This window comes from Hipposideros armiger, unplaced genomic scaffold (genome assembly GCF_001890085.2).
Source record: "Hipposideros armiger isolate ML-2016 unplaced genomic scaffold, ASM189008v1 scaffold_391, whole genome shotgun sequence".
NCBI lineage: Eukaryota > Metazoa > Chordata > Mammalia > Chiroptera > Hipposideridae > Hipposideros > Hipposideros armiger.
The window spans coordinates 1015506-1028480 of NW_017731741.1; the positions used below are offsets into that span (position 1 = coordinate 1015506).

At 40.4% G+C, this 12975-nt stretch overlaps 1 protein-coding gene across 9 annotated transcripts in view; it reads right to left on the reverse strand.

Moving 5' to 3' along the window:
* AKAP7 (A-kinase anchoring protein 7) overlaps positions 1-12975 on the reverse strand; it is a 122081-nt gene that overhangs the window by 27484 nt on the left and 81622 nt on the right. For 5 of the 9 annotated variants that reach the window (XM_019663508.1, XM_019663506.1, XM_019663500.1 and 2 more), the window contains one exon: positions 8711-8767. The exons of the other annotated variants lie outside the window; for them this stretch is intronic. In XM_019663508.1, coding sequence (XP_019519053.1) covers positions 8711-8767 — 57 coding nt within the window. The remainder of the gene's footprint in view (positions 1-8710; positions 8768-12975) is intronic. 9 annotated transcript variants of the gene reach the window in all.

The following is a 12975-nucleotide window of genomic DNA, read 5'->3' on the forward strand; positions in this document are numbered from 1 at the left end:
ACAATAGTTCTATACCACAGGGCTGCTGTGAAAATTAAATAATAATACAAAGCACTTAGCACAGGGCTCCATTTACAGTAAAATTAGCTATTACTGTTTTGATTTAAATCAAGGGAATATTTCGACTGTGTTTCATTTTATAAGGTTACAAGGCTATTTGTTTATGATTTCCCTGCTATCCATCACTGTAAGCAAACAAGATATGGGCAACCTATTCACTTTAAGAATGTTTCTTGAAACAATTCTGGCACAACTGCAAACAAACATTTTATGCATTGCTCTATACAGCTTGGATTTATATTCTTCTGCAACTTAACGATGTTCCTTCATAGGCTTTCTAGCAGGCATAAACAGATCGCAGCTAAAACAGGGAGACACAGATGGTTTCTTGCTGCACCAAACTAAAATGCAAGATATTGAAAACTACTGATTTTCTGTCTTTGAAAATCACAACTGATAAAAATAATCCCAGCAAGTTTAGCTCCTGTGCAACTTTCCAGCTCATATCTACTTCAGAGCATATGCTGTGCACATGTGGCAAATGTCACAATCCTTCACAGCCCCAGCTTCGCTCTTGTTTTCCTACTTGGCATATTTTCAGTCATAGTGCTTCTTTTTTCCATCCATTCATCCACTGTCAAATCCTCAAAAATCTGAGATAATAGCAAAAAATACAGTAAAAGGTAGACTGTAAGTAAAACCAAAATTAGTATCAAGAAAAAACAAATTATAATAGCAAGTAAAGAGCAGAGGGAGACATAGCTTCCCAGGTTCAGAGTGACAGGGGCTGTGCATGGTGGTTCTTGTGGAAAGAGGGAATCACGGTTCCTTCAGGATCGGGGGTGACTCATTGCTGACCACGCCCACTGGCTCTAGGCCACATCCACTTTATAATCGTTGGCCCCAAATCCCTCCACCCTTTCTGGTAAGAGTATCCATGTCACTTCTCCCCTGCAGTATCCACTTCGCTCACATTCTCTATAGATCCAGCAGGGTTGCTGGTCTATCAGAGCTACCACTGGTCCATTTGGTGGTCCTGCAAATGTCTTTAAAATGAACCTTCCTCAAGACACTTCATTTGTACCTCTGGGGAATTTTTCATAATATACTGCTTTTGATAGTATATAAAGGTACTGTATGCCGGAATCCATAAATTACAGTAATGTCTTTGATATGTATAGTGCCTTCCAGGGTTGTGTAGTTTACAACCTGTACCATCCTTCATATTTTATATATGGGAATTAGGAGAGAGAAACTCTTTCTACTTGAATGTTAAGCAGTAAAAATGCTCCCCAGAGCTGCTGGAAGTCATATTCCCATCACGAGTAAAGCCAAAGAGGGTGAGGACACAGAAGCTCAAAGAAGAGATGGAGGGTTGACAATGAGTCAGACTCAAGGTCAACTTTATGTGTCTTATTTGCATATGTGAGCCAACAAGTTCTCCCTTTCAATAAAAAAAATAAATAGATTTGCCTTGATGTATGTGACATCCTGGCATCTATTCTCTCACTGCCTTTATTCTTCTTGCTGTCCTTTTCTATTCTTCTCTGACTGATAGACCCTTTTAAGAATTCCTCAGACCTTTCATAACACTTCACCAAGTGCCTTGGCCTCCTGGCATCGGAGGCTTTGGTTTCCTTAAACCCCCGAGACCATGAGAGCACAGTTTATCATTTCCAAACTCTAATCTCACCTGGCTGCAGGTTTAACTCCCCATCTAAATCACTAACCTTTTCTATACCATAGATGGATGGTGAACATCATTAATGTGGAATGAGAGAACTGGTTTAAAGAAATATTCACCAAAATTATGGCGATTATATCTCAATGAAACTGGGGAAAATATTTAAAAAATACTATAATACCGCAGAACACATAATTAACACACTTTAAAAGAATACATTATTTTTAAAGAATTTTCATAAACTGTTTATGAATTAGTTTAAAAATAAGTTGTTCTTTTTAAGTTCACTGAATTGATCTGGGTGAGGGTTTTCCTTAGAAACATCTTACTAACAATTAGTTTGAATTACCATTCGCCTACCTACTTAAGTGTTTTAAAAGCTGTATTTCTTTTGAAATATTCACATTTCTACATAAGATGTAAAAATTTGTGGAATTTTATACACCATTATCTAATATGGTTATTATTTTTGTCCCCAAAGAAATAAGGACCACTACTGACATAAACCAAATGCTTACTTTGGAACAATGAAAAAGCAAAGGTATTGTTTAAACATAGCCAACATCTGTGTGCCAGTTATTAAGCTATTGGCCCTGAGCTCTGAGCCCACCCTTCCTTATTCAGCTTTATGATACTACAGTTGGGGCTCAGCAAACATATTTCTCTTTGCCTGCTGGGTCTCCGTGAGGTTCTTCCAAGAAAGGACTCCAGAGGAAAACTGGACAGCGGCACAAAGGGAAAAGGAACTTGCCCTTTGTTATCTGCCCCTTATTCCCGTGGGCGTTGCCCCAACTACAGCTCGTCGCCCTGACAGAGGCCACTGGTTCCCTTGCAGTTGGTTCCAGTTTCCATTGTTTTCCCTCACTCCTGGAATCAGCCTCAGTTGCATTCCCTCAGAGATAAAGGCAAAGCTGGCCAGTGTCCCTGCTTAGAGGCCAGAAGCCTCGCTCCACAGGTCCCTTCGCTGTGCCCTGGGAGACAGCCACCCCTCCTCAAAGGTCTGTGTCTCAGCTCCATGGGCCCTTCCCCCAAGCTACCCAAGGCTGAAAGCTATTTACTACCTTGGTTTTTTCCTCAGTATTGCCTTTCCACAGTTTATTCCTCCAAAACTTGCTTAACGAATTTCCTATGTTAAACTCTTCCTGTTAAAAGAATTAGTATAATTCTCATTTTCCTGACTGGATCCTAACTGATGCAAACTGTTTCTGCATTTCCCCCAAATATTTTAAGACAAACCAATTCATCTGCCTTCTCTTATCCTAGCTAAGCAGGCAGGTCCTGCCGCCTACCTCTTATGATGTGGTTTCCAGGCACCTCACCACCCTGACCTCCCTCCTCAGGACACACTGGCTCTTGTCATAATTCTAAAAGGACTGCTGCTATAGATCTAGATACAAAGTCTTAGGTTAACAGATCATCTGCTTGCCAGTTTATCAGCTATCATAATCATCAATCAAAGCTCTGAAAAAGCTGAGCTTCGCAGCTAACTTTAGCTGAATATTCTAAATGCTTAGAAAGGATGAATTTTATTTTTGCTCTAACAGTCAGATGTGAGATATCAAATTGAAACTTCATGTAATTTACATGGCAAATGCCAATACCACCTATCTAACCACAAAGTGAGGAGAGGTAGAGGGGAGAGACTGCTGAGATACATTAAAATAATTTTTTTTTAAATGAACTACCCTTTCTATCAGATTCCGTCTTCCTTCTCCCATCAGCATTAAACTGGGTGAGCTCTGCCTCTCTCGGGAATGTGAAATTCTCTCTCCATCTACTCTAAGCATCCTGTTTTTATATCACTTCCTCCCTGGCACTATAATTTTTCTGTATAAATATATCAGGCTTACAAATTAAGTTTGGGGGGTGGTGTGTAGAAACAGAAAATTGTATGTTCTCAAATGTCTTCAACTCAGCCGTTAGTCAAATTAACGTCATTTATATCCTAGTTAGCACAGACTTTAAGTTGAAACTATACTTATTCTTTTTATTGTCATTACATAGTTCAGTTTCCATCTAACTACTTGCTAAGGGCAAAGAGCTTTACTATGCAATGGAATTGTTCGTTTTAATGGTTCCAAGATCTGTTAACTTGTACCTTTGACATTATAAATGTTTGTTATAGGAAACTTTATCTGCTCAGATGTTTGTTGTAGAAACTGTGCTTGCTGGCATCAGGCTGTAACCACTGCCTGTGATAGGCGCTTGATGTGACTTCCACTCTTGGTGGTAATTAACTCCCTCCCACTGGACGTGGCTGACTTAGCTATGTAACCTGCCTGGTACGGAAGAGGTGTGGCTTCGCTTGTTAGACTGAGGGCATCAAGATTTTTTTATCCTGGCTGTTTCAGTTCAGGGCAGAATAAACACTGGGATCCAATACACTGTTTTTTTAAAGTTCTATAAATTAAAAAGAAATCCTCCAACAATACGGACATTGTATCTTCCATAACACCTGGCTCAGAGCTTTCAAAAAAGTGATGTGCTCAACAATATTAGGTGAAGTGAACTGAATTATTCTTCAGAACAGCTCTCACTTAAAAGCTAAATGTCATTGCCACTAAATTGGCACATGAAGATTCTTCACTAGGTTTGGAAATATTTGTTTCAGAATGGGTCTATGCTTACATACACTGAGTGTCCTCTAGAATAGGATCTGAAGCCTTTTGGTTGGAAGTGACAAAAATTTAACTCAAAAATGTTTTAGCACAAAAAGTGCTCCCTGTGATGAGGAAGGTCTTAGTTATGGCTGAACTCAGAGGCTCAAAAATATCATCAGGACTGTCTTGCTCTCTCCTCCAGCTTCTTTCTTCTGTGCTGGCTTCCTTCTCAGGAAGACGCCCCTCACTCCCTACCAACTAGCAATCTTATGCTTACTACTCACAACCTGAAAGGAAGACAGGCCCTCTCTCAAATCTCAGGGAAGACTCTAGTTGGCTCTGCTTGGACCCCATGTCTTTCCTAGAGCAGGGAACAAGGCATCTGGGCAGAACCCCAAGGACAAGAGGAGGGAGCCCCCCAAAGGAAAGGATACTGCAAAAATAACTGTTGGACATCTCAACAATTCAAGGTCTGAAATTCTAAGTCCCTTTTTCCCCTTCCTGGGCATGATGGAAATAAAACCATAGTTCTGATGACTTCTAAGGTGACTGCGGTTATACCATCCACCCTCATTTCTTACAGAAAAACTATAATCTACTGGATCTATTATATGCCAACCACAGTGTCAGGCATTTTATAGACACAGGCTTATTTAATTCTCACCTAAATAGATATTTAAGATGAGGGTACAGAGGCTTAGAGAAGTGAAAACAAATATTAGAATAAAAAATGCAAGCTGAGTCTCCAAAACCCCTTGCTTTCCACACTGAGAGTTTGGAGCTCTTTTTAGTTTTTTTACTGTTTAGTATCACAAGTTTGTGGATAAAAGCTCAAAGACCTACATATTAGGCAGGGCCAACTTAATTAAAGAGAAGGCAATTATCTATAGGAAGTGATTTATCAGATGGCCTGAAAGAGTTTTACTATTGGGTTGTCAGCAAAGTCATGACGTATTTTTTCTATGCAAAAATGTGTCATGACTTTTCCGACAACCCAATAGGTGCCTGACATTCCCCCATTAGAGATTATTTCAGGCGAAGTCATTACTACTGCTTAATTTATTTTGTTATTTTACAAAAACTTCCCAAAAGTACATGGGATAACTGAATCTGTTTAAAATGTAAATGCCCCAGGAAGGGGTAACATACGAAGCTTTCTTCCATTAACCAAAATCTTTATGCACATCAAAGTCCCCACTTCTTTTTTCACATGGTCCCCAGAAAGAAGACACAGGGGCAGGTCCCACTGCATTACTTGACAGGGCATCTGGGTAGAGCTAACAGCAGCCAGTGACTACACTAGAGGCTGGAAAAAAATTCTACGACCTTCATAATCCCAATGAAAATTACTCAGCATTTGATCACAGCATCCTGGCAAACTCTAAGAAGGTCTGAGAACAGCAACAAAAGGAAACACAGTTACCAAATAGCCTCTGAATAAACAAAGGGAATCAGGGCAGTAAGATAGGAATAGTAACCATTAGCATTTGCTCTAATGTTCCTATACTTAATTTGAGAAACATAAACCTCTTGGGAGTGCATTATTTAATAAAGGAAAAATCTAATCTTTAGTGACTATGGTTAAATGTTTTATATCATATAGCATTACTGCTCCTACCATGACCATACTCTCAGCAATCCTAAACGAAATGCAGTCCCAGGTTGCAAAGAGCACCACTGGCTTCGCTGCCCTTCCTCTTCTTAAATGGGGCATTGGGAAGCATTTATTTTCTAATAGCTTCATTTCATAAGTTTTCCAAATGATCCTGGCGTAGTACCTGGCACACAGTAAGCATTCAATGATTTTTTTTTAAAAAGGCGGGGGCTGGCCAAGTGGCTCAGTTGGTTAAGACCTTGCTCATGAGTGCGAGCTCTGAGCAACAGGGCCCCCGGTTCCATTTCGACATGGGCCAGTGAGCTGCACCTGAGTTGAGCTGCCGCTGAGCTGCCAACAGGTGGCAGGATGGCTCAGCTGGTGAGAGCACATGCTCCTAACAATAAGGTTGCCTGCTCGAGATGTTGGGCTATGCCCGCCTGCAACTAAAGGCTGAACTTGGCACCCTGAACTGAGCTGCTGCCCCGGTAGCTCAGGGGGATAGAGCGTACACTCTTAACAACAAGGCTGCTGGTTCGCCTCCCACATGGGATGGTGGCTACGCCCACCTGCAACTAAATGAACACAGCTCCTTGAGCTGAGCGGTGCGACTGGACTTGGAGCTGAGCTTGCTGTGCCCTCCACAACTAAGATTGAAGGACAACAACTTGGCTGTTCCCCTCCCCCAATTCTCCAATTAAAATCTTTGAAAAAAAAAAAAAGAGGTCTTTAGACCATCCTGGAAGGGGAGGAAGGACAGCAACAGAAAGGAGAAAGAACTGCATCACATTTATAATATTTATGTCCTAGACTCTTAACTCTAAGGGAAAACTGGAGGGGGGAACGAATAAACTTTCAACATCATGGTAGTTTAACCCCCACTTCTTACATATGAGAAATTGAGGCCCAGAGATGTTAGCAAGTTGCTCAGGGTCAGACAGGATGTGATGGGTCACCACCCAGGTCTTCTACTCCCAGTCCTGTGCTCTTGACACAATAAAAACTGCACATCAAGGGGCGGGCCATATGTTTTCAAAAGGCAGCAGCAGAGCTGGAGTCATGCTGCATCCCCTGTGTACAAACACATTCCTACAGACAAGAAAGGAGAGTGAATGGTGTCCTTCATGGACGGGAGGTTCCCTGTGACACATTTCCTAGGGCTCATGCTCTAGTGTCTAAGTGAGAACCTGATAAAATGTTTCTCTGGGACATTTAGTAACGACAGTTCTTTATAGGTTATGATATTAACCAGTCATTCCAAATTCTGTCTTCTGATAGGTTGATTTATACTGAAGTTCTCTCAGAATAGGAAATGGGTATCATTCTCTTCACTAACACATTCAGAAATATGCCTCCTCTGGCTAAGACAATATGTTAGGGTCTGGTGCTATAAAAGATGTATACAACACAGATCCTGCATATGAGGTGCTTGAAATCTACGTGATGAAACAGAGCACACTTATGAAAGATATCCTCAAAGTCAGTGTTTCTAAGTCCAAATGAGAAGACCAAAGTATAAGGCTATAGGATTTCTAGGAAGCCCTCTAGAGAACTGGAAAACCTAAATATAGACTTCCCTGAGTGTAACTGAGCAATAACCACCATGGTAATTAAGGTTCAAAAATTTAAGTATTCCCCAGACATGAAATTCACACTGCTTACCCCAATTTATATAATAATGTTATACCATCAAATTCCAAATCATCAGAAACAAACTATCGTGAGATTTGACTCATATTTATAAAATCAATACTATAAATAGTCCTGGTAACCCACACACACAAAAAGACCATACTGAAACATAGTTCATATATAAAAGTAAAATGTGCATGTATTGTTAAAACACATACGTATAAAATTAAAATATGTGTCATTAAAATACATACTAATGCCATTTTATTTTCAGCATCACAGAATATCAGGGCGAGAGAGTAACACAGTTGTCAGCATATCTATTCATTAGCTGTTCCATTGTCCCTTACAATAGCCCCAGGAGTGGCTTCTCACCGTATGCTTGAATACCTCCAGTGACAGGAAACTACAACCTCATGAGGCAGTACGGCTCATGCGTGGGCTTTCACCCATTTCACCCTACATAAAATCGATGCACTTCAAAATGGGAAAACTTACAACAGAACAGAGCAAGTAAAAGGTTTTCTAATTAGTTACAGAGGTGTCTCTTTAGTTACTAATTTTTCTTTGGAGGTTTACTTAATGAGATTGATAAGCTGCAGTGATCAGTAAGCCCAACACTCCTATCCACGGACACTTCCTTCAGGAAGCACACTATGGGAAAATGAGGTAATTTAAAGAGAACAAGTGCTATGTAAGAGTTTAGCAAAAACTATATTGGAGACCAACTACAATCTCTGTTGATCCTGCAATATGTACAGTAATATTTAATGTTAAGTATGTGTCTGTGTAGTAATAGAAAAAGCTTCATCTTCAAGAAACATGCATTTATTGTCAGCATATTCCACTTATCGTGGCCCAAAAGTATACAGTTTGAGAAAATATCCAACTGCTGGATTTAAACAAAAGGAGTCTAGCTGCTTTGTGCTGCAGTAACTGAAAAATAAGCCATGGCGAGTCTACTGTATGTGACCATTCGCCCCATTGTCAAGATTTCTGGCTATGCATACAGTTAGCTTTCCACACAAAGTTGGGCCCCTGCACAACCAGTTGATTAAAAATCATTTTGTCTGCTACCAATTGCCCAAAATACTAGCATTAATAAATGAATTAAATGAGAGCACTTTCTATTGACCACCACCACCAAGGGCAAAAGAGGATAAAAAAGCAAGGAGAGGGGAGGGGTCACCGGGTCCTTACCACTTGGCCAGCAGGGTGTGTCCTTTCTGTAGCTCTGCAGGACTGTAGAGGACTCGCCTGTGTTTTGAGAATGACATCCACAAATTTAAACTTTTACCCCAAACTCATTTAATTCTATATAATTTGAGGGCTATCGCCCTTTACAGCAGAATTAGAAGGGTGTACGCATTTGCAGTTTTGTGCTCTGTCCTTGATAGGTCCCCACTGGGCATGTGGCTCTGAGCAGGCTATCGAGGCTACTAGGTGGGGATACAAAGATGAATAAGAGCTAGGAGGTGGCTGTACATCCAGCAGCAAGATCAGAAAAATGCTGGGCCCTCCCAAACGTCTACTACGAATTCTTGTAGATGTTATCAACACTACTTATGGACTGAATAGCCAGTTAGTGCTGATTTACACGCTTCTTGAGGCATGCTGGCTAAGGAACTCTCTGCCCCTTGTTTCGAGTCCCCTTTGTAAGGACGGTTAAACATGTATGATCAGCAGCACAGCACTGCCTGGCAGAGAAGCTTCTCTTTAGACCATCCTATAGCAGAGAAATTACACCCAGCCCCAGAAAACAACTGATGGGGGTGTGAATGGAGTGTGGGGCAAATTCGGAGGAGAAAAACAGTGAAGCAACGACAAAAATCAAAGACAGATGAAAGATGGGGAAGATCAGGGGGCCAGTGGGGGTGAATGAGAGGAAAGGGGGTGAAAATGCATTGATTTCTAACCATAATTTGCATTTCCGGACTAGAACTTAACTACAGTGTCTTGTCTTCATTTTCATTTTAAAATTTTGTAACTTGAGAAAGCAGACCCAAGAAGCAGTATATACCACTTCCTGTCAAGCAATATTAAGCAGCACTGCATGTGAAACACAAGACTTTGCACTTTAATGATCCCAGATAAGAAAGACAGAAAAGAGCTAATTCCTCCTTGGGGTGAAACTTGACTTCAGTTAGAGCCAAGAAGACTGCTTACAGATTGGGAGAAGAGAAACGGAATGGAAGGCAGGCAGGTGCTCCAAGGGAAAACCAGGAGCCATGGAATAGGAAGTGAAAAAGGATAAGATAGAATTCACTACCCCTACACCTGTCCAGACCAAGGTTTTTCAGCTACCTGTTCCTTAAGGAATGAATCCATCAACCCAAACCCTCAGGAACTAGAAATTAATCATTCTGAGAAATATCTGAAAAGTTTTGGGCTGCCAGACGAATGCCAACCCTCATTGTTAGAAAAAGTGAATTATTTTCTTGTAAAATCATCTCAGGTTTTAAGAACAGGCTCATTGCATGCTGTCAGTATCATTTTCACAAGTAAAATTTAGAACACAGCTATCGGCTCTTGTTTATAATCAAATGCTCCAAAGTCTCCCAAAATTTATTCCAAAGCATTCCTAAAAGATTTCTTGCAAAAACTGGCTTATGTCCCAAGGGAATCGGTATAGGATACATATTGATTTTTTAAAAACCTCAGGTTAGTTTCCTGAGGAACAAGCAGCTGGAAATACAAGCCAGACGTGGACGTTTGAGCGTCTGAGATTCTGTAGACCAAGTTTAATTTATTTAAATAAAGCACTGATGTGACAGAAAGGTGGCTGCAAATGGAGTAAGTATGGCTGCAAACAGTTTATTGAAAAAGAAGTAAAAATTCAATATTTTGGGGCAACTAGGACAAGGCAAGTTCTATTCAGCACACTATTTAAAAATGCCAGTACCCTAGTTAACAAAGCTAAAACATAAGTGATACACACAAGCCAGTGAGGAAAAATTTCAATGCAAATGTCATCACGTTAAGGTCTGTTTTCTGGACCATAAGCAAATGTGGAATCTGCCTGACTTTTGTTTAAAAATGACAGTGAGGATTTTGCTAGAAGCAAAGCAGCATTACTTGTTTGGAGTGGTCTTACAGTTACACGTGAATCCCCTCTATGGAGAACAAAGCAGAGGACACATGAAAATATCTGCAAATGTATCATATACACCCTTTTAGAGCCAGCTTTACTTCTTTATATGTTATTATTGAGCATTGCTCTGAAAATATCCCAATTTCAGATAAGCAAAATGAAGCCAGGCTTGTACAATATAGCAAATGGTAGGCAGTGACTTAAATAAACTCAAAACTCAACTCTGACTCTAGAGAGTGTGATTAAAAATGAGCTGTAAGATTACCAACAGCTGAATATCAAAACTGAGTTTTCAGCATTTTGCATTTAATGTAGCCTATTTATTGAGTGACTGGACTTTTACAGTTAATTATTAACTACACACCCTCCAATCTATTTAAGAAATGCATATGAAAAAAATCACAGCTGATTATTCTGCTATCTTTCACATAAGAAAAAAAAAAACTAGCCCTAGAAGACAGCCACACAAATAGTCAGGCACTTAGGATTCTGCACAGTACAAATTGCACTTACTGATTTTTTCCTCATCTCTGGAGAAAGGAAAGCAGCAGAGCTGGCCCATGGCACTGGTGCCGTCCTTCCTTCCTGGTGCTCTTCTCCCCGGGCACCCCAAAGAGAAATGGCAATTTATACCTTGGTCTGCGAGCACACCCTCCCTATTCCACTCTGAGCAAACGGCGTGCAGAGCCAATGCACAGCTGGGAGAGAGAACGGAGAAGGGAACTCGCTGCAGTGAGCAAAAAAGGCTCCACCTCCCCGTTCTCCAGCCCAATGCAACTGCTCCGGGCCGGCATTCACGGAAAGAAGTGGCTCTGTGCTTGACTAATCCTCACAAAACTGTGAGCTCTCAGCCTCTGGAAAGTGCAACGTGCGCTGTGTGGATATTTATACCTGTCTTCAAGACACGTAAGGAACAGCAGACCACAATGAGTCCTCCTCCTACAGACAAATACAGTAATTACATAGGGAAAGTCAAAGGAAAAAAAAAACACATTTTCTTTCTGCTCTTTAAGGAGGAAGAGCTTCCTTTCTTTCCCCAGAAGATTTTAGTTTCTTTGTCTGTTTTATAAATAGGGAACCTGACATTGCAGAACATGGAAAAAACAACTTGGATGAAGTAACACTAGCTACTTACAAAACTGCACAAACAGTAGAAATGACAGAGAAAGTGGGGGGGAAAGGACAGTATCAGTTGCTATCTGTACTTTATAGCATATATTTTCAAGTTAAATATTTGCTTTCTGAACCACGGCTTTGTCCCCCTATTATAGCATTAGTCAAGACTATGAATTTTTAAACTGTAGCATCAACTACGTCAATAGCCTAGAAAATTCCCCAAATCAAAAACCATCACTGAGAAAAAGATCAGGAATAAGAGCATCTTTCTAATTAAAATCACAAGGCGGTTAAGCAAATTCAGGGACAGCAAAACAATTAATAACAAGACATGGTATATTTTGTACTTCATGACATGAGATAATTGATTTCATGTAATTGTTCAGTATCTGTTACCTGGTATAGGAAACAGCCTTACTCTATGACACTGCAGAAATGAAAGATTGTTCTTAGTGCTGGGATTACCATTCAAATTCTTACTTTACCCCTCTATTTCCTAGCTAGGCACACACACGTATTTACCAGGAATTGGAAGGAGAGGGCACTGGACGATAATAAAAACTTTCATGGTTCTGAGTGCAGTGTGTCTACTTTCATACTTATCTGAACAAAAAGAGTATGCAGCCTAAAAGAATAAAAATTACCCATTTTATGTCCTAACCATTACTTCTTGTGTTAAAGAAACATTTGCAGTAAATACTCTTCAATGAAGAAAATGAATAACTCCTGGCATTCCCCCATCACCAACATTGGTGTAGTGATACAATCTTTACAATTCGAAAGCCAGAGGTTTAAATCCCAAATCTGTCAGTTAGGAAACTGACCTCTTTGTCAGAGTTTTGATTTCTTCATCTGTAAATCGGGTAAATTCATCATAAAGTTTTAATTTGCTGTTACAAAGAAGGTAGTGCTTGGGAGGAGGGGAAGTAGCTGTAGCTGTTGGCACCTCCGTGTTTTCAGCACCAGCTAGCGACCTCTCCTCCTCCTCCTCTGCCCATTTCCTGCCATGCTAGCTGCCATCTTGAGTTACTGCTTATATTACACATGTGATCTCCAAGCAAGAAAGCCTCTCACCCAAATGCAGTGCCCAGGAGATAACATTCTGTGATAAACACTACCAGCTCCACTTTATTAATTAGTCTCTGTTGGCGCTACTTCTGAAAACGTGCAATTAAGGATAAAATATAAAAAATGGGTTATTAACTAAGTAACAGTATCTACCTGAGGATATTCTACAATCTAAGGGGGCTATATAATA